This window comes from Melanotaenia boesemani, chromosome 11, assembly GCF_017639745.1.
Source record: "Melanotaenia boesemani isolate fMelBoe1 chromosome 11, fMelBoe1.pri, whole genome shotgun sequence".
NCBI classification, from domain to species: domain Eukaryota; kingdom Metazoa; phylum Chordata; class Actinopteri; order Atheriniformes; family Melanotaeniidae; genus Melanotaenia; species Melanotaenia boesemani.
In genome coordinates this window covers 30286049-30306460 of record NC_055692.1, presented here as the reverse complement: position 1 = coordinate 30306460, position 20412 = coordinate 30286049, and the positions used below count along the sequence as shown (strand labels likewise).

The window sequence follows — 20412 nt, the reverse complement described above, 5'->3', positions numbered from 1 at the left end:
TTTTGAATGAAGTAACTAGTAACTGTAACTAGTAGTACTAGGAGTTAATAATCTTGCTGATGTGCAACCAGCAACAAGAACAACGAAGAAGCAATTAGTGGGCGCACAAAATATCGCTGTCTACTGCTCTGTCTACCTTTATGTCTCTTGCAGAGAAAATACATTGTTGTAATCTTTTCCATGTTTGCTATTGTCAGAAACTGATGTTGAAAGTCAGAGGTGAACTCTAAACTGGTGGATGTATTGCCTCACATCCATGAAAACGGTAGAGACGTATGGGAGTACATAGGCAGTGACTTCTGAAACAAATGCACTTGTTTATGCACATAAAGGAAGCCTTTAGATTGTTTAAGAGAATTTGATGGCTCAGCTTCAGCTGGATGTCCAAATTTGCACATTATGTATTACAAAATGTCATAATTTTGTTAATTATTTTATCATTTTGTTTTAAAAGTTTAAGATCATGCATAGCTAGTCATTTTTAAAAGTCTAAGTACTTACACGTAAGGTTTACTTTACTATCATAATTTTTTCTTTTTATTAAATACAAAAAGATTTACAATTAGTATTTTGCATAAAATGACAAAGTTAATATTAACAACTAGATTAATACTCTACTTACCATCTCACCAATAGTGACCTGTGTTTGTATACCTCTTTGCCAATTATTGATTTAAATGTGGGTTTGAAGATGTAGTTACAGATTATGACTACAAGAGGGAGACAGTTACTAATTAATTACACAATACTACTTGTAGAACAACGGGTAGGGTTCTGAAAAAATACTATAAATAAAACACATTTTTGGTTTATAATAATTTAAAGAAAATCATAAAAATAATGTATTATTTTTGTTAAAGACAAAACTTTATACAAGTGATAGTTATGGTACAATGGCACAATTGAAATAATTCATTTCAATAACTTGACTTTCAAAATAGTAACTATATTTAACCACAAGGGGCATAAACCACTGTTCTGATCAGAGGGAGCAAAGAGGCAGAGTTGGTAGTACTATAGAAAGTTTATTTATATATGATTCCACTGGTATAACGTCAAATACAGTCAAAGTCTTAAATCCCATAAGGTTTAGCTAAATATCTACTATGTCACTGATCTTTTTTTATTTTTTTGTAATCTGTTTCTGAAAAACACACAATGATAACTAAAACAAATTTTGATAGAGTATGTCACAAAAAAAACAAATTATTCTCGCTAAATCCTTGTTTTCTTATACTTATTTTGAATAAAATGCCAGGACGTCTAACTTGTAGGTCATTCACTTGGCCACAGGTATTTCTGATTGTCTCCACTGCTGTTACTAATATTGACCACGAGGGAGTAGAAACTTCAGTTCTGAAATTGAACTGGCTGAGACAACAAGTCAGTTTCTGGTCTCTGATTAGGAATAACTCCCCTGCTATAATGAAAATAATAATAATAATGATAATAATAATAATGATAATAATAATAATAATAATAATAATAATAACAAAAATAAAACATGGCCCGCACTAATGTTGATTTCAAGCAGATTACCTAAGTTTGCCCAATTTTCATCTCAATATTGATTTTACTGTCCGTGAAATGCAGTTACAGATTTTGACCACTAGAGGGAGACGGTGACATAGTCATAAAGTTAGCAACAATCTAACACAATACTACTTCCGGAATTGACTTCAAAATAAGGTGTTTAAAAATATATGATAACCACTGATGGGTCATTTATGAGTATGCAAGAAATTTCATTTGTATGTCATTCACTCAAAATAAAGTTTTACTAACTGGACTTTGTCAGACACATGACCTAATTAGCCGACACACACACAGGGGCTGGAGTTGTCTTCAGGGTGGGGTAGCTTGGGTTAGTGCTCCGGGGCTGCTGCTGAGGGCCCAGGTCTCTGGACTGCCCAGGTCTGTCTCTAACCTCTGTAGAGGCGTGGTTGCATTTGCACGATCTCACTCACCACTCTTCATCACTAATCACTCCTTATTCCTCATCCTCTGCATGCTGACACAGTCACTGAGTTGTCCAGTGGGTTTATAATTTCTCTGTTTTTTTTCTCCCTGTGAGTTAGTATCTGGTTGTTGTTGTGATACTTTTGTGAAATGTCTTTTTGATTTGGTTATTATATAAGAACTCTTAATAACTGGCAGCTCTGTTTCCAGTGGGAGCCGTGGGAAGTTTTTTGGTGTGTTTATGTGCGGGTGTAGCAGTTTGTTGTCTGGTGATAGTGTGGATTGAAGGGTCGTTGCCTTCTGTCTGTGGTGTTTTTGTTTCCTCTCTCTTCTTTCCCTTTTGCTTCTTTTTGCTGTCTTTCTTTTTTTTCTGTCCCCTCCGGTCAGGTCCAGCAAGATTTCATAGATTCCATTATTCAAAGTAAATAAATAAATAAAAAATAAGTCAGATTATCAAGAGGAGCCTTATACCCATAAGCCTCCTCTTGGCAGAGCAAATTTGTTCAGCACGATACAGCAACCAGATTATCATTTTGCTTGCTACGATGCTAGATAGGACAGGTTAAAATAAATAAATAAATAAAATAACCTGTAGAAATAAAGTTATGGCTGCTGATGTGTAAGCCTCCCAGTGCAGAACTCTGCACGCCAAGTGAGGCTCATTTTTTGTGTAGTAACACTGTTGGGCCCCAAGTTCCTCAGATGAACAAAATTTGGTAAAAACTGCCTGCTGATCCTCATCTGTGATGTGTCTCAAAGTGCTTTATAGTCTTACACTATACATCTTTATTATTCATGAACACAGAGTGCTTAAAATTTAAAATCAGAACTTTGCTGTGTCTCATCGCCAAAGCCCAAAGAGGAACGAAGTCTGTTGCATCACAGTAATGAAAAAGACCAACACTGTGACACTTTTATCCTTTTCTGTGAGATGTTTTAAAGCCCTTAAATTAGAATTTTTAAAATATAACCTACAGAAATAAAGTTATGGCTGCTGATGAGGCCTAGTGCAGAACCAAGCAAGGCTCATTTTTAGTCACTAAAATCACTCTAATTTGTATAATTGTTTGGTAAATGCACCTGTCAAGGACCACGCAGCGTAGAGGGATAACTGTGGGGGAAAGGCAAAACAATAGAAGAGAAAAAAGAAACAAACACACACACACAATCCTTTCATTAAAGGATTTTTAATCATTGCAACTGATTTACTCTTTTTAATGTATGATTATGGTGATTTATATTTTTAATGTATTGCACTTTCATTCTTGTATTTCATTATAACGCGTGTTTGCATGTCATGAAAAGCGCTCTATAAATAAAATGTCCCTGACTAGGACCACTGTAATGAGTCATCCCGACCACTAGGGGGCGACTAGCTCTGTGGTTCTTGCTAAGGACCGCTGCAATGAGTGGTCCCTGCCACTGGGTGGCAACAAATCAGTGGTCCGTGCTGTGGTCCTTAGACTCATCACCACAGAGCTACTAAATAGATTTAGATTCAGTCGAATATTTCTTATGCCCCAACCACCACCCATGGATTACTCAGCTTTTTAAAAAAGAATTGCCACGTTTAATATTTCTTTTTAGATGCTTATTATCTGCTGGCTGTAGTTAATGTTTTCTGGAACTAATTGACTTACTTATTATTTTGTTTTAGTCATAGCATTTGAGTCACCAGTTGTTTTTAAATGGATAAACAGACTATGTGTTCTTTCTGCCATTTGTGGGTGATAAAATGTGTTTCCTTGACTTTGGGTCTCACAAGCAATTCCAGTATAGTACACAAAATACAAAAAAAATACACAATAAAATGAAGTAGATAAGTAGAAAAAAAAATAGATACACTCAAGGGCACTTGTGAGATGATACTATAATAATAATAGTAAAAGTGACCATGTAATAATAACAGTATATGATTGTAGCAGCATTGGTATATGCTAATAATAATAATAATATTAATAACATAATAGCAAAAGTAATAACATAACAGTAACATTAATTACTATAAAATGAATAATAATTAATAATATTATTATTAATAATAATAATAATAATAATAATAATGATATACACATAAAAAACCTTTCCTATGTTTTCCTATATACAAAGATTTACAATCCTTGTTTCGAATAAAATGCCATCTGATTGCAGAAGGTATGAAGGAAGACTGGGCTTTTTCATTGAGAAAAGTTTAGAATCTGCTGTTTGTCTGATGTGTTGATCATAATTATGGAATTTCTTAGATTTAAACAATGTACTAATGAGTTTGTTAATCCACTTTTTTCATTAAATTAAGTCCTTCTACTGCAGTTTCTGTTAAACTTGGTTTGACATGAGAATATTGCAAACCATTGTGTAAGACAATAAGCAGGGGTACAGGAATGGTTTGCAGACCTTAATGAATTCTATTTTAGGAAAATAAAAAATAAATTTAGTGGAAAAATGACAAAATATTTCCATTTATGTCCAAAACGTCCATTACAAAGATAATGCCTCTTTCATACCAATTTTGTTTAAAAATTGGCTTCCTATTAATGGTTATTACTCAATTATTCCATAAGGTGGAAGCATGTGGAAAAAAATTGTGAGAAAATGTGAAAAGAGCTTTTAACAAAATAATTTTAATGGTACCTACCAATGACTCAATATCTAATGCTCTAATACTAAAAAAATAATAAAAATTAGCCTTCACTGGAAATATTTCTGAATAGATCTTGATTGTTGTTGTAGTTTCCATCCTTGACCACAAGAGGGCAGAAACTGTTCTGACAGAAATTAAGAGGGTGAGTTTAGGTAAACATTTATGAATCCTGTCAGTGATGAAGCAATAGCACTCAGGCTAACTTGGTTCATACATTATCTGTACCGTTTAATCCATTACGGGTCGCAGGTAGGCTGGAGCGATGTTATGGTAAGTGAGAGGCAGGATACACCCTGGACAGGTCACCAGTACATCGCAGTCCAACAAAGATAAGGACAAACAACCATTCACACACGCACTCACTACTAGGGAGAATTTACAGTGACACATAAACAGGGAGAACATGCTAACTCCACACAGAAAGGTCACCGCCTCCCCAGGTTTGTTCGAATCAGCAACCTTCTTGCAGTGAGGCTGCGGTGCTAACCACAACACCAGCATGCAGTCCTATCTTGGTTCAATCTAGAGCTTTTGGTAAAACTGATCTTCTAAACTAAGACAACTTGACAGTTTGAGTAAAAAATGAACAATTACACAGCAGAGAACCCATGGTATTTTTAAATTTAGATGGTTCACTCTATAAAGAGAATGGCCAGATTAACCGTCTAGTTCCTCAGTGCAAATATTATTGGCCAAATAATTTGTTCCTTTCTTTGTACACTTAATACTCTAGTACAGGGCAAAGGAGGCTTCCTGAGGCACATTACTGAAAGTGAGTAGTTAATTTTTGGAAATATTGCCTGGTGGTGCTGTATTATCTTAAGTACCAAAAAGTCTTCCTGCATCCAAAGTTGTTGCAGTCTGATCTAAAACCACATTCCAACTTAACACATTAAGCAGGAAGTGAAGAAATAAATAAACCTGAATGAAAACATACAAAAAAACTGAGATTTATTGAACTTGAAAATAGCATTATATTCCACTTAAACATTCATTATAAGTAAATACCTACAACATTACACTGAAATTATCACCAACCACATATAAAACCATGGATGCAGAGGATCAGTTCACACCTAAGCAGCTCATTAGGTAAAACAAAAGTAGTATTTAAGAGGAGTCTTCAAACTGAACAAAGGGCAAAGGCCATGCAGAAAAGAAAAATCTGTGGTTAGTTGCAAATGCTGGTTCACTGGGACATTTTGGCTATTTTTCATGTATCTGCCTGCCATTTCTGAGGCGAAATATTTCACAGATATGACAAATCATTTCAGAGCCCTGTTATTTTACCAATTTAAATCAAAACAAAAACAACATCACATGCAAAAATGTGGATTCACCCCAGGCATCAGAAGAGATCAAGCAGAAATACTTGGCATGTAGCCTGTGGGTGTCTCTTTTCTCTCTGGCATATGTGAAGTATTTCTGTTTCTAAGCAAAGCTCGTCAGTCTAATGGAGACAAAGCATTTTTTAACCTACTAGGAAAAATAAAGTGAGTATCACGAGGAGACCAATTTCTAAACCAGACTTCTTTGTAATCTGAGGAGCTGTGGGAAGTCGTAACATCTGCAGCTGAGCATAGAGACACAGGAAGTAATCAGCAGAAGGTGAACAACGTCACTTCAAGTGTAGGCACTCGTGGCTCTTCAACAGTGCACAGCAACAGCAGTCGAAAAGAAGAGGTGGGGATAGGGAGAATTTAAAAGATCACACCAGAAAAAAAAAAAGAAAAACAACTTTGTCCCGAAGCCAGGTTGCTCCTCTTGAAGACTTTTGGCTTCCAAATATCCAAAACAAACAAAACATAAAAGACCACAACGAGATCAAAGAGATATGTTGGTAATGATGGTAGATAATTATACTAAATATTTCACTCACAAATAAAACTAAAAACTTAGAGTGAGGAGGGAAGTCTTTGGTGCTCAGTGTGACAGAAAACTGAACAGAACCATACAGCATGTATGAGATCCAAAGAACTGTTGGCATCATTTCCCCATAAAGTTCCAACTGTGGGTGTTAAAGACATCAGACATCAGAGAAACAGTGTTGCATTACAACAGGAGCCCATAAAAACACTTATCTGGAGTGTATTGTATGGCTATACATAAACCCTTCATTTCAGATGAGGCTCCATCGGCCTTCTTGTAACATCAGCTCAGCTGCTAATCCTCTCATCTCCCCTCTGACTTGCGCCCTGAGATGGACCAGTCGGCTGTTTCGAACCAGGCAGGTCTGGAGTCTGCAGACACACCCACATACAGAAGAAGAGACACCATCCAAAGCCCCTTAACACATGTTAATCAGTCTATCCTTCTATTATCAACATAACTCCATTAGAACTATATCAATAGATGATGCTGGAATTCAAATATTCCTACGTACCTTGTCAATTTTTAATCAAAGAATAAACTAATAAAAAACAGAAAAATCACAGCATAGATGCAGTTTTTGCCTGAATATATTCCCAGAAATGATATTTTCATTAAAACTGCACAGTAATTAGGGTCTCTCCTTGCTTGCATATACATTACCAGTAAATTAGTATGCTGCACATGGGTATGACTATTTTTAACCCTTTTTTTTTTTTTTATAATTTTTTCTACTAACTTTAGTGTTCCTTAAAAGCTTGAGGAACATGGTTGAAGGAGCAGAGACTGGCTGAGGACTGACTAGAGACAAAGTGCTGATTAACTGGTAAGGCCCAGCTCAGAGACCAACAGGCTGATGGCGTGAATCGGTCACTGCAGCCTCACTGTGGCGGTCTGTTTTACTACAGGGACTCTGGCTAAGAGAGACTCGCAGCCCATTTTGTTTCTTCTTTATTCTTTGTTGGGAGTGTTGGCGCATTTGAGAGGTAAATGCTGATCTTCAGAGGTTTTTTTGGAGATCTGCTTCAGCTGAACATGACCAGACCAGCCGGTGAGGATCTGCCTTCTTGTGTTGTGACTGGTCGTAATCCAAGAAGGTAGATGAAATAGAAAAATTGTTCTCAGAGGAGTTTTAGTAGTGAGAAGTCTTTGACAAACACCACATGTCCTCCGAATGGCAAATTCTTTTATTTACTGCATGATGAAGCCTGGTTGAGGGGCCATGCGCGGTGGGGGCCTCTGAGGCAAAGCAGGGGGGTACTGAGAGAGGTAGTGGCTGGGGTATGCAGAGGAGACGTTGGGAAAGGGCTGCCCCGTTCTGGGAGGGATTGGAGGGTATGGTGAAGCTGAATAGAAGACAGGAGACTCGGGGGCGGTGGTTGGAGGTGGGACTGGATTTAGGACAGGAGCAGGCTGGGATGGAGGAGGCGGTGGTTTCCTTCTTGGCTGGGCGACCGGAGAAGAGCTGTTGCTGCCATCATCAGTGAGGAGGGAGGCCGCTGTCGACACATCCTGAGATCGGGAGGGAGGGACTGATGCCTGGGGGAGCCGCTGGCCCTTAAGCACCATCTCCTGGAGCTTCTCAATTTTCACGCGTCGCAAGTGGGCCAGCTTCCTTGTGCTCTGATAGGCATCGATGAAGGCATCCAGAGTCATGTCACCATCCAGGAAAGAGTCAGCCATGTTCTGTTGGCAGAAGGAAAAAGATTTGGAAGAGTTTTAGATTAACGTCCACCCTGACTGATTCAACACAGAGTGAAGAGCCAACATGAGTCAGGAAGATGGAAGTAGCACCGAGCCAGAATGAACAAGAAATGAAGCCAGCCGCTTACATAAATGGCCAGGAATCACTTTTAAAAGATTCATCCAATTAATCATTTTTACACTCATTCAGTTTCAATAAAATGTTTAAATTAATGACACATGCCGTCCCATATACTACAAATTTATTTAGAGGGGGCACAGAATACATCTATCAAAGCAGAAATTAAGTTATTATCTGCATGTATAGGAGAGGGTTGAGGTGTATAAAGCGTCCACACTGCTTCAGTATTATTGAGGTCTGGACGTTGGGGAGGATTCATCCCTGCATCAGACCTGTTGCCACGGATTTTCAGTCCAGTCTTTGTGTCACTTAGCATACCTCATCTTTTTTCTCCCAGTTTCCCTTCCTTAAAAACTGCTTCTTGCCAGCCACCCTTATGGAGGCCATACCTGATGAGACTTCAGTCTCATCGTAGATGAACCAGTTAAAAGGTCCAGATGCATCTCTCAGATCCTGTTTCAGGTCTTTGCTGGACTTTTTCTATTTTTTCTAAAGACATCACTTTCAGATCCAGTTAATCTGCTGTAGACAGGCCTTACACTTCTTTTCTCCACCTCTAGCCCCGTTTCTCCATTTTATTTTTGAAGACACTTTGCACACCATGCTGAGAAACAGTCAGGTTATAAATCTTTGGGAATCATATTGTTGGTGCAAAAAATGCTATTTTTTGTCTGACTGACTTATTTTTAGCACATGCATAAACAACTTGTATTTTATCAGATATTGCTACTAAAGTAATTATACACGTAATAAAGCTAGAAGTGATAAATCTTTAAGGAATTTGCTTTTTGATTGTTTCACATTTTCAGGCTGTTAAAAAAATTGTACCTGATTAAGTTAAATAATTTAACACCAATGAGAACACATTAATGTCAGACCAGATCTTACAATGAGCAGTGTGTTCCCAGCCAATCATCTGTTAATATACAGAAAATTAAAAACTTTCAGAATTACTTTCAGAAGATCTTTGATATTTATTTTGCTTAAATGCACTGTAACAGAGTTGGTTTGTTTGCAAAGTTTATAATAATACCAATCAACCACTAGGGCGTTTGTACTTTATGAAAAATGTAAACATTACAGATTCCTGTACATACAGTCAAACTATTGATAAGTCATCAGTCTTTTGTTTTGAAGGTTTGTGATTGCAGTGTTTCAAATGATGGCCAGAATTCAGGAGGCTGGCAAACATCAAGTGCAGCAACAAAATCAGATTGAATTTCTTATTTGTTAAAATGCAGAATTACTTAAATGACTTCATAGTTGGACTGATAGCTTATAATGCTAATTGGACAGGCAGCTATTGGTGGTCAAATATGTGATTTCCATGTTGGTTAAGCACCCGGCTTCCCAACAAAAGGTCCAAGATTAGAACAATGAAAGCTCTGTGGGAAAGAAGGCCAGCAACTGGAAAAGCAGGTACACAAATCACTGACTCGGGATCCATCAGGTCATCCATGGATAGAGCCACAGAATACTTACCTCTGTCTCTTCTTCTATTTTAGCTCCCTCGGCCTGCAGGAGGGCCAGCAGAATGTCCAGGGAGGTGTTTCCTGACTTGTGGTCTGTTAAATAACAAGACAGAGAAACAAACATTATTCTGCTGGGCCTGAACTGAGAGGGCATGCCTGGTGTTTTTGTACTACTCAGACTTAATAGTGTTTGACATCAAGACCGGTAGCTCAACCACAGCAGCCTGCACACTCGGTATTCAGTACAGTAAAGTACAAGCAGCATGCAGTGTCATGCGCAACACAAATGTTTAACTTGTGTTAATGTGCTCATAATTTCCACATGTGCACTTCTGATGAAACTGAACTAAATAACTGCTGATGTGATCATTTGTTTCTGCAAACTGCACACATACTACTAGTCGACTTGTGACAAACATCCTTTTTATTCGTTTGTGACATTACAAATAATCGCATCCTCTGCATAAACTTCAATACATTTAATTCCTATGATTTATACTTGGCTTTAAATGTGAATGAGCTGCTTTTACAGAAGCTGAGGGGGAATGTGAAATCTGTCTATTATGGTCCTGGGACCGACACATCCAAACAGCCGTATCACCTGTGTTTAATGTGAACCTGTAAAGCAGGACTGAGTCAAACTGCCTTGGTGCCTCTGGGGAGGAACACTGTGTTGTTTGTGTGCTGAAGCAGGGCTTAAAGTCAACACCCACTGGAGCTGGGACAGCACACAGTGTGATAATGAGAAGAGTGACACAGCACTAGTTACCACTGCAAACTTAAGACATTTCACCAGGCCTCGACCTAATATAGTAGATCTCTAATCACAGGTTACTGATTTATTATTTGGGGCTTTCTGACATACTAAAAACATGAACACAGATGCAGATTCATTCACAGACCAGGCAGTGTATGCCAACCTTGCCTTTTCCCTATTTGTGGCATTATTCCTCCTCCCAATACTCCCATTAATGTTGCTGAAAAGCTTGAGCTCCAACAAGACGGCATTATGTTTACTTAACGTGAAGTTATACTGTTGCTTTTATGTTCACTAGGCTGGATTATTAGCTGGGTTATTGCTTTATTTCTAGATAACCTTGTAAAAATAAAGTGGGGCTACTCACAGGAAAATTGGTTTTGTTTCTATTTGTCTGTTTGATTACTAATACCAAGTCAAGAGATAATCAAGTCCTTATAATTTATACTGAGGAGGACAAAAATATCTTTCAAGGTCAGTAGAATATTCCAACTGCCAACCTATTGACGGCTTAACGGGAAAGTCAGGGGATCACAGACAGCTGTACCAACTTATTTTAAGCTACAGATTTACAGCCAGACTGGAGAAAATAAGAGTTTCAAATGAAGTTAATCTCTGTTTTAACCCCTTAAAATCCTGCAATTTCTGCCTAAAACTGGTTTTTATGGACCCTTGCTAATGCAACAGGGCTGTTTTGTTGCAGTAGCATCTGCTACTGGAGTACAGTACGCCTTTAAAGATAAAATGCATTTGCAACTGGTCTGAAATAAGCGTTTACTGAATCTACAGTAAATTAATTATGCAAAGATAACTACAGTAGTTATGACTGTAGCATGCAATGGTATACATAAGTCAAATATCAAGAATCTTAGATTTACAATGGTGTATAACAGGTGTGGGTACTTGAAAGGGAGTGAAACATATTTGTCATGTCCTGCCCACAAAACATCTGGTACCAACGGGTTAAAAACATGTTAAATTATATCTATTAAGACCTGTCAAAGATTTGAGTTAAAGTTTGTAGTTCTCCAGTTTGTACTGTCATTTATCACCTCTCCTCAATTACATAAAGGCCAGTTTAAAAAGGTAAATATGTGGTGGCAGTGTGTGCAAAGCAAAAGAAACAAAAAGAAGTAACCAAATCTAATGATGACATAAATGTATTGCCAAGCTAGCTTCTCCTCCACCCTCCTGTTAATCAGGTGCAGCGTTTCTGTAGCTCCACTTGTTCAGACAGCTGGGCGATTCTCCACGTGCATCCCGTCACATAACAGGCAGCGATGCTGCTGAGCATGCCAGCTTAAGTATGAGTAACAAGTTAGACACATATTTATGAAGCTGGTCAATCATCTCCAGATGTAGTGGATTTAGCTCATTAATGTCCATCCAAAGTTATGTTCTCTTTAACACAGAACCATGTTAAAACAGACAGTTTTTGTCTTTAATATATTAAAAAGATCTATTTAATTTCTCCTCATACTCCTCCATTTTACACCAACCTCTTTCTACAGTGGCCCAGAAGGAGCAACAAAACACCGACACGTGTGGGTATAAACTTTGTTGAAATCCACAACTTATGCCACAACATCCTGAAGACAACCTGTAAAGGCACGACAACGTACAGTTTTAATCAGTAACGGGAAAAGGACATCATAAAATGCCACTTGACATTTAAAAAAGGCTGTACAAAGTGTGACAGATAAGGGAGGCTGTTTCAGACACACCCTGTAAATAACTGACAGCCAAGTGAAACCTAGAAATAGGAGTACTTGGCCAACTTCCTGTCATACAGTAATGGTGGGTAATAAAAATTTAACTGAATGTCAAATTATTTTAGTTGTGAAGACAAAGATGCTTCAAACACGCTTTTCTAATAAGGCCATGTTGAAAACAGTGGCAGTGTACGTGAACATGACAGACGTCTGCCATCAAGCCTGTAAAACTGGTTGGCACAGTTGAGACTTGTCAGAGTCCACATGATCAGGATCAGGAATACTTTATGGACTAACTTGAAAAGCAGCACACCGGCCTTTTTCACGTCACTAAATGAAGCTTTAAATAAACAATCTAACTTGTATATGTTTTAATATAAATCTGGTTGTCTCTGAAATATGACAAAAGAAAATAGTTTTGAGAGAATGAAGTGAAATTTCTGTTAAACTCAGATTCTCTGATACTTATCTGTGACTTGTTGGCACTACATTCCAAAAACACTTAGCTTTACAGATGTAGTTGAAATCTTTATCCAGGTTTAACTCAGGCTCACAACAATGTGCACTCTCTGGCATCTAAGTGGCACTTCTTCCACACAAAGCTGTGTTTCTCTGTGTGAGCAGAGAGAGAACACAGTCTAGGCCCTGAGATCATGAGATGGCCATTTAGTAAATGAAACCAAATCAACTTTGGCTGTTCTTTGGGCCTGCCCAACAGTCTCTTGCTACCTCTTTCCCACCCTTCTGAATCTCTGCTTGCCAGTTCCATTATGCACCACTCCCTCCCACCCACTGAGGGTGTTATACACAGCTTGCCTGGCAGCACAATGGTCTACTGAAGCAGTGGGAGATGGTTCTGTTCGAAGGCAAGGAGCTGACATTTTAACCCTCTGAAGCTACTGGACAGTAAAAAGCAATGTCCCATTTCCTTGACAACATGACGGGAAGGGGGTGGAACTGATGGTACAAATGTATGCAAACAACAAAACAACAAGCAACAGCATTTTGAATGTTTCATCTGGGTCAAACAGCTACTTTTCTCTCAGCTCCAAGCATGACTGTCCTTGCCCAGCTGCTCAACAGCAAATCCACAACTAGGACGGCTAGCGCATGGAAGGCGGGGGGCAGGGGGACACTGGGTAACCTACATTTCACAAAAGCCAGAGCTTGCCGTCATCAAAAAAAACCATGCTGCTACAGAGAATTGCAATCCAGCAGGAGTTTGCAGTTTGAATGCCGCTTCAGATTGTGAAGACTGTCTTTAAAGCCTTAAAACCAACAATGAGCAGACAAGGCAGGATGCCTTGCAGCGAAGGAGGCAAATCTAACTTATTAACGTAGCAAAAAAGTGAATAGCTGGCAAGCTATTTTGAGAGAGTTGCTTGGCAACCACTGCATCAACAAGGTCACAAGTATTGTCTCTCAGTCTTCTTCGTATACAGGGAAATGTTAACTTGTTTCAGTGAAGGATTTTACCTCCATGCGAGTCTTTTATGATCCAGCAGAGGAGATCTAAATCAGATCTGGAATGTGCTCAACCAGGAGCCAACTGTATTACAGCTGCAGTAACATGACAAACAGGCTTGAGGTAATAGGGCTGCTACAGTGCTTGATGGGAAATGAGGGAACTGGTCAAACAGGTCTCTTCAGCATGTAGTGACGCAGAGAATAAACAATGAGCAGGAAAAAAAAACAGGAACTGAAAACCAGGTTGACTTCCCATGATAAGAAGTAGTATTGGAAAGACCATGAGGTTACCGTCCCATCAAAATGAATATAATGAAAAGCTGCAAACACTAGTCATTAAATTAAAAAGTTAATAAAACAACAAGCTCAGCACAAAACCTAAAACTACATATCATTTTAGAAAGATTCACAAAATCTCATTGACAGCTATATCCAGCAATATGGTACTTAAAAAGCAACTAATCCTCATTTCACTGCAAATGTGCTGCTTATTTTTTTAATTAGTCAATAATTAGTAAATCTTTACAAATAATTTTGAATAATGTCCTTCATAATGATATCTTCAACATGCCCACTTTGTCTTAAAGGGGTAAAAATGAAAATAACTTATTAATTTACTGTATGTTAACTTATTGATTGCACTAACCACTAATAATGCAATAGTCACTCTTAGCTGATATATATAGATATATATAGATATATATAGATATATATATATATATATATATATATATATATATATATATATATATATATATATACTACTATTATACTCTAGAGCAGGGGTCAGCAACTTTTGTGACATGGAGTGCCAGTTTGAAATTTTCTTCTCAACCAGTGTGCCATTATCAACTAAAACGCAAAGTTAAATTATGACAAAATATAAAAACATTTCCAACATACCTGGAATTTTATTACATCCATACAGAGGACATCCAATCATATTTTTAAAGATAATTTTCTGGTATTAACTCAAAAACTGATTTCATAAATAGAACAACAAGTGCAATGAAATTTCAAAGCCCTCCAGTAAGTGCAAAACAGAATAAATAAATAGAATAATTAACTAACGCAAAACGCATGCGCTCCTTTTCTTCGCGGCCTAAAGAAGTCTGATGATAGGCTGTCATTCAAGCCAATCACTTACAAGTGTTGCCAATCACTGGGCGGTAACGCAAAAGACGTCCAGAGGATTCTTCTTTGTTGGTTTTCTGCTTCGTCTTCCGGTCGGTGGACTGAATATTGAAATTAGGAATCGAAATTTAAAAATATGAACGATTGTGGGAGCATTGGAAAGTAAGTCCCGGTTCCAATTGATGCTCGATGCCCAACCCTAGGGAGCTGTCACTCAAACCCAAGACATCAGGCCACACATAAAGCGACGGTCGTCATGACACTGAGAGGTGCCAACGTGCCAGAGTTTATTCCCCGGGGTGCCACCTATGGTACGAGGGCCAAAGGTTGCCGACCCCTGTTCTAAAGAAATGGCTCATGGACATGACCAAAAAATATTTATTAGCTGTAGTCTCATTTAAATTATATATAAACATTTTAAAAAAAAAAACTATTACCTAAATGGGTCACCCTGGTGGCTTTTAAGATCAAAATTCTCTGCTCATCCTGGAGGACATGTGGTAAAAACAAACACACAAGTCTCCAGTTCTGGTTGTACATTCTCCATCCATGTTTGTAGTCTCTGCTTCATCAACTAATAAATTATCTAACGTCATTGTTTGTTTTCTGATTATACTTTAAAATGCTCAGAAGTCTTGACTGAAGTGTTTGTAGTTTAACATCTCCTCCATTAGGTAATTTAATATCTGGACCAGACATGATGTTCATATCACAACCTGTTATACTACTGAAGCCTGTAGAATAAAACTACAAGAACGTTGGTTGCGTTTGAGAACATGATCTGTGTTTGAAGCTTTCCCCTAATTTCTGTGAAAGTATCAGTTCAACATGACTTCGTGGACAAGTGTGCTCAAATTTCTTGAAGGCTGGATAATATTAAACATTCAGGACCCTGTGATACAGTGGTCAATAAAAAATGGCTCTCAGTGTCTTGCAGCCACACAGCTGCTTTACCTAAAGCCGACTTGCGAAGCTGATAAGACTCAAAGCTCTCCTGAAGACAACCGTAGCGCTTGGTGAGCTGCTCTTTCTTGTGATCCAGCCTGGGTTGCAGGGCGAGGTTTTCCTCAGCCAGGGTTCGATTGATGGCCAGTGTCTTCTCCTTGCTCTGCTGGACCTCCTGCATCTACAAAGTAAAGCAAAAGCACACCAGTAAAATTTGTAATGGCATTCTGTTTGCTGAGATAAGCAGTGTTAACAGACAAGAGCAGCTTTCATAAATCTTTAACTTTGCATGTTTTCACACCACTCCCGTAAACCTCTGTGTGTGTTTTCAAAAAACCACAGATACACCCGAGCTGCTCAAACTTCACGTTGTCTTTTCATGATCTACAAAAACCTCCATCACAGTTTAGAACTTTAATTTATTCAGGATAAATACTTCTGTTTTGTAATCTACCTATTAGTTTATTTGCAGTTTTACTTCATTAACACTTCAAAGTACATTAAGTCAAATCAAATAATCTTCCTACTTCTAAAGTATTGTACTACTCACTCTTCTTCAGGATCAGTTTGTAGTACCGGTATATTGATAAGCAGTGCAAAGCCAGCATATGCACTGGTGGACTTCACGATGAATCAATTCTATTTATGTAGTGCCAATTCAAATCAAAAAGCAATCTTAGGACACTTCACACATAAAAACACATAGTGGGAAGCAGCTCTGTGTAGTTTTATGTGTAAAGTAGAAAATAAACTATACATATGTCCAAATGCTGGTTGATAAGAATGTTGGATACAAACACAGACCATTTCCAACCTATCTACACTCAGGAATACATGTCATCAGGACCATTACACTCAGTTATACAACTCAAGCTAAAGCTTAGTAAAAGTTGGCCTTATGATTCAATAAAAATTGGAGCTTCCTATGACAGATTTTAAAAGTCGTTGGTCAAGGAGAATGCAGCATTCTGCTTTTTGTCCCTTCTATGCTGCAGAACTGCTGGTTTCTACATTTCCTTTTAAGTGGACACTTTTTGTTTTCAAAAACCTTGACAAAGTCATAATCAACATTTGGATATTTTTCCCCAAATGTTGGAAATGACATGTACATCCACAGCTGGTTAAAAAGCTAAGCAGTATTATGTGAGGAGTGCCTTTTGAGCAAATCTGAACTCAAATGATGAGGACAAGTGGGAAGAGCAACAGCGTGAACATTGGAGGACTAAATAAAGAAAATGTCTCCTGACTCATTTCACACGTTCAGCCAACACATCATATGTGCAAACATAACCAAGACTGGGAGAGGAAACCCGGGAAAACTGTAGTGTAAAAATACACAACAGCGTAGGTAATGGTTATGGAACAGTTTCTAAGTGTTGTTTGGTGGTCTGACTGGATGGAAGAAAACTACATATCATGTAGAAAAAGCAGGAATTTCTTTTTCCATCACATCCTGAAGTTACCAGTCTCTCATTTGAAACTGGCTAATTCATAACAGCCCCACGGCAGCAGCAGACCCTTATATAGCAACTATACCTGCAGTCCTGTTCTGTCAGACCAAACACATAATTTTTGTGGGAGAAGTGCTCCAGATTGCTCCCTTCTCTCCACAAAGACCAAAATAATCACAAGAAATGTAGGTTAAGCACTTGCCTCGATGAACCATAGACATCAATTTTGGAGAGCTGGTGTAACAACACAACAAGATACAGTTTAGTTTAACAAACTGGAGCCACGTTTTTTAATCAATGATACATATTTTTCTTAAATGGCAGCTATATTTCCTTTCTTCCTTACTTTGAGCAACCACAGTTTTTCTTTTTACCAAAATGGCAGTTATATGTATTTTTTCCTCCTTCCTCTTGAGCAAACACAAACCACGATGACTTCTACTATCGCAACTAAAATCACAGTTTTTAAATAAGTGAGTAACAGACTGATGAACTCTGGAGTCCTAATCTGGCTGGACAACTCTGAACTTAAAAACTCAACAAATAAGGAACATGTACAAAGCAAGTTAAACATGACCATGTTTTTTTTTCTTTTAAACATATGGTGACACTGGTTATCAGCTCAGTTTTCTGACTGAAAATGTACACACACACACACACACAAACAAACAAACAGGTAGGCTTGCCAGCAGATGACCAACCACAGTCATAGATTCCTGACAAGCTGAAAAGCAACACAGCTTCTGCAGCCATAGCAGGAAGGAAATATGATGAAAAACACTGTGTGAATGCATAAATCAATAAGATGATTATATCAGCTGTATTGCTTCAGCAATGTGTCACAACTTTAAATGAGTTTTACAGCCATAGCTGATCTTTAATAAAAGCTACCAACAGCTTGATAGCCTACAGACACATTGAAAGTTGAGCAAAGAGGAAACCAAGATGCACTGAAAACAAACTCTTGACATTGCCATTTGCATTATTCAAAACACACCATGTGCTGTAGTTAGTGTGTGTTTCACAAAAAAGTGAGAGGATTAGTGGCCACAGTAAAACATGAGTCTTGAGGTGAGGGCTTGTATTTGTATACTACATACTCGGTACTGTACTTCTCTGTAATTTCTGGTTCCTCTCCGTGCGTGCTCCCATCCACATTACTGTAAAGAAGCTAATTCACAGAGGGTTAGTCTTTGGCTCAGGCATGTCTTTACTTGGCTGATGCTCTTCCATCTATCCCATGATCTCATGATTAACTTAAGTCAACAACTGTACTGATGTCAGTGTACTGAAGAGAGTCCCTCCCTCTCTGCAACCTATGGGATGAGGAAAATGAAACTGATAACATCCACAGGGTGTGGATCAAAACTACACAAAAGGCCAGCTCACTGCGCTGCATTCGGTCATACAGACATAATGACAGCACACTGTTTTCTTTTAGCTCTTACCAGCTGCACTGGATGTGATGCACTTACATACAGACATACAGTAGTTTACACTGTAGTTCATCACATCTATGAAGAGACTTTTACAATGTTTAAACTGCAAGTCCCCACTACTACAAAACAAGCTGAAACTAGCCTGTTGAAAAGAAAATGTACCAGTACCATGACAACACACAGAAGACCAATCCATGTGTCCTGACAATGAATGTTTGGTTAAGCTTGACAGGAAACAAGGAGAAGTGTCCTCTAAAGATTTTAGATTTCACCACTAAAAAAAAGTAATGAAAGGGCACATGGTGGGAAAGTTGTACCAAAATCAGAGACTGCTTGGGCTGATTCAGCAGGACATTATAGTGCATTAAAAGCCAATGAGCATTTTTGGAAGGAGCATGAAATAATTAGAAGCACAAATCCTGTATAAAATGCTAATCTGAAGCCGTCCCCTTTGATATGCCAAATATCTGTCTGCCTGTGGTAAAATCTTACCAGGGACTATGGCTGTTTGTCACTCTGATGATGGAAAAAGTGAGGCTTATCAGCCGCTAATCATGACAAGGGCAGGCAAAACAGGTACACGTCAATTAGGAAATACAAGGTTCTCGCGCTGTTTCCAGGCCATGGAGTTCAGTTATGAGCCAAATGATATGCAACTCTTTTGTAACTTTGCCAAGTTGAGTCATGTAGTCGGGCTCCTTTAACAAAACCTTGATTCCGACTCTATGAGGTAATCCAGTGAATTCAGTAGCTAGCTTTGATCCACAAAACAATTGTTTCGATACAAGCCCGTTTGTTGGGATGTACGGTTTTTGGGCTCATAAACGGAGTATATTAATAATAATTAAAGATGCTAACTTCAGTATTCCTCGATACCTGTCTACCTGTTATAACAGACAAGTCAGCCTTAAACTGGTTTAAGTGTGAGTGGAGTTTGGCATGACAACCTCTCACACAATGTGGAAGCTAGCCCATTTCTTTAAATACTTTTTTCCTGAAATAGCTATAACATTAGCATAATTACGACAAATGTATTCTCCTCCATAAACATTACTAAGCACAGTCTGGCTTCTGTCGTCTGGGGAAGGAGGGGGTTTTCGAGAAACTGTGTCTTAAACTGGGAACCCTTAAGTGCTAAAACTTAAACAATGCTTGATCATACTCCATCCCGAGGTTAACGATTAGTATCCGTATTGGCGTTGGGGTCAGATTTATCATCACATGCTAGCCACGACTGAACCGTTGCCGAAACTGTACCGAGCGTGTGTTGGGAAAGCACAACAAAGGCTTGAGGAAAAAAACACAGTGACCGAGAAGAAAAAAAAAAGAGTGAGAAGCTAACATTGTATTTCAATGTCGTGTGGATTAACATACCTCGTCCATATCCTGTATCATTTTTGTGAGTTTATCGTCGTCCTCCAAAAATTCGTTAAGCTGGGTCATCGTGTAACCGCTAAACTTGTTGGAAAAACTGGACATTTTGGCTGTTGTTGTGTGTTCCTCCTCGTCTGTGCTCCCTCTTGTCGCCTCAGATTGTGACAGCTGACTGCGCTTCCCTTACAGGAAGTAGAGAAGATGCAGGCCCTGTGATGCATTTACGTGTTGTTAGAAAAATAGGAATTACCAGTACAAGGCGTATTGTGGAGGTTCCGTATGATTATCAAGGCTTGGCACAGGATTCGGTCTTTTGGAACCAGGAACATACACAATGATTTTCAAACATTTTGAGCCACCCCTCTTT

The 20412-nt window shown here is 38.4% G+C and overlaps 1 protein-coding gene across 1 annotated transcript; it reads right to left on the bottom strand.

Annotated features, from left to right (window-relative positions):
- Positions 1–5534: 5534 nt before the first annotated feature.
- On the bottom strand, positions 5535–20248 carry vps37ba (VPS37B subunit of ESCRT-I a). Its single transcript, XM_042000368.1, has 4 exons — positions 20046–20248; positions 15791–15962; positions 9777–9859; positions 5535–8155 (listed from the first exon to the last, which is right to left on the bottom strand). The coding sequence occupies exons 1-4, from the start codon at positions 20148–20150 to the stop codon at positions 7661–7663; spliced, it is 855 nt and encodes a 284-aa protein (XP_041856302.1). The 5' UTR covers positions 20151–20248; the 3' UTR covers positions 5535–7660.
- Positions 20249–20412: the final 164 nt, after the last annotated feature.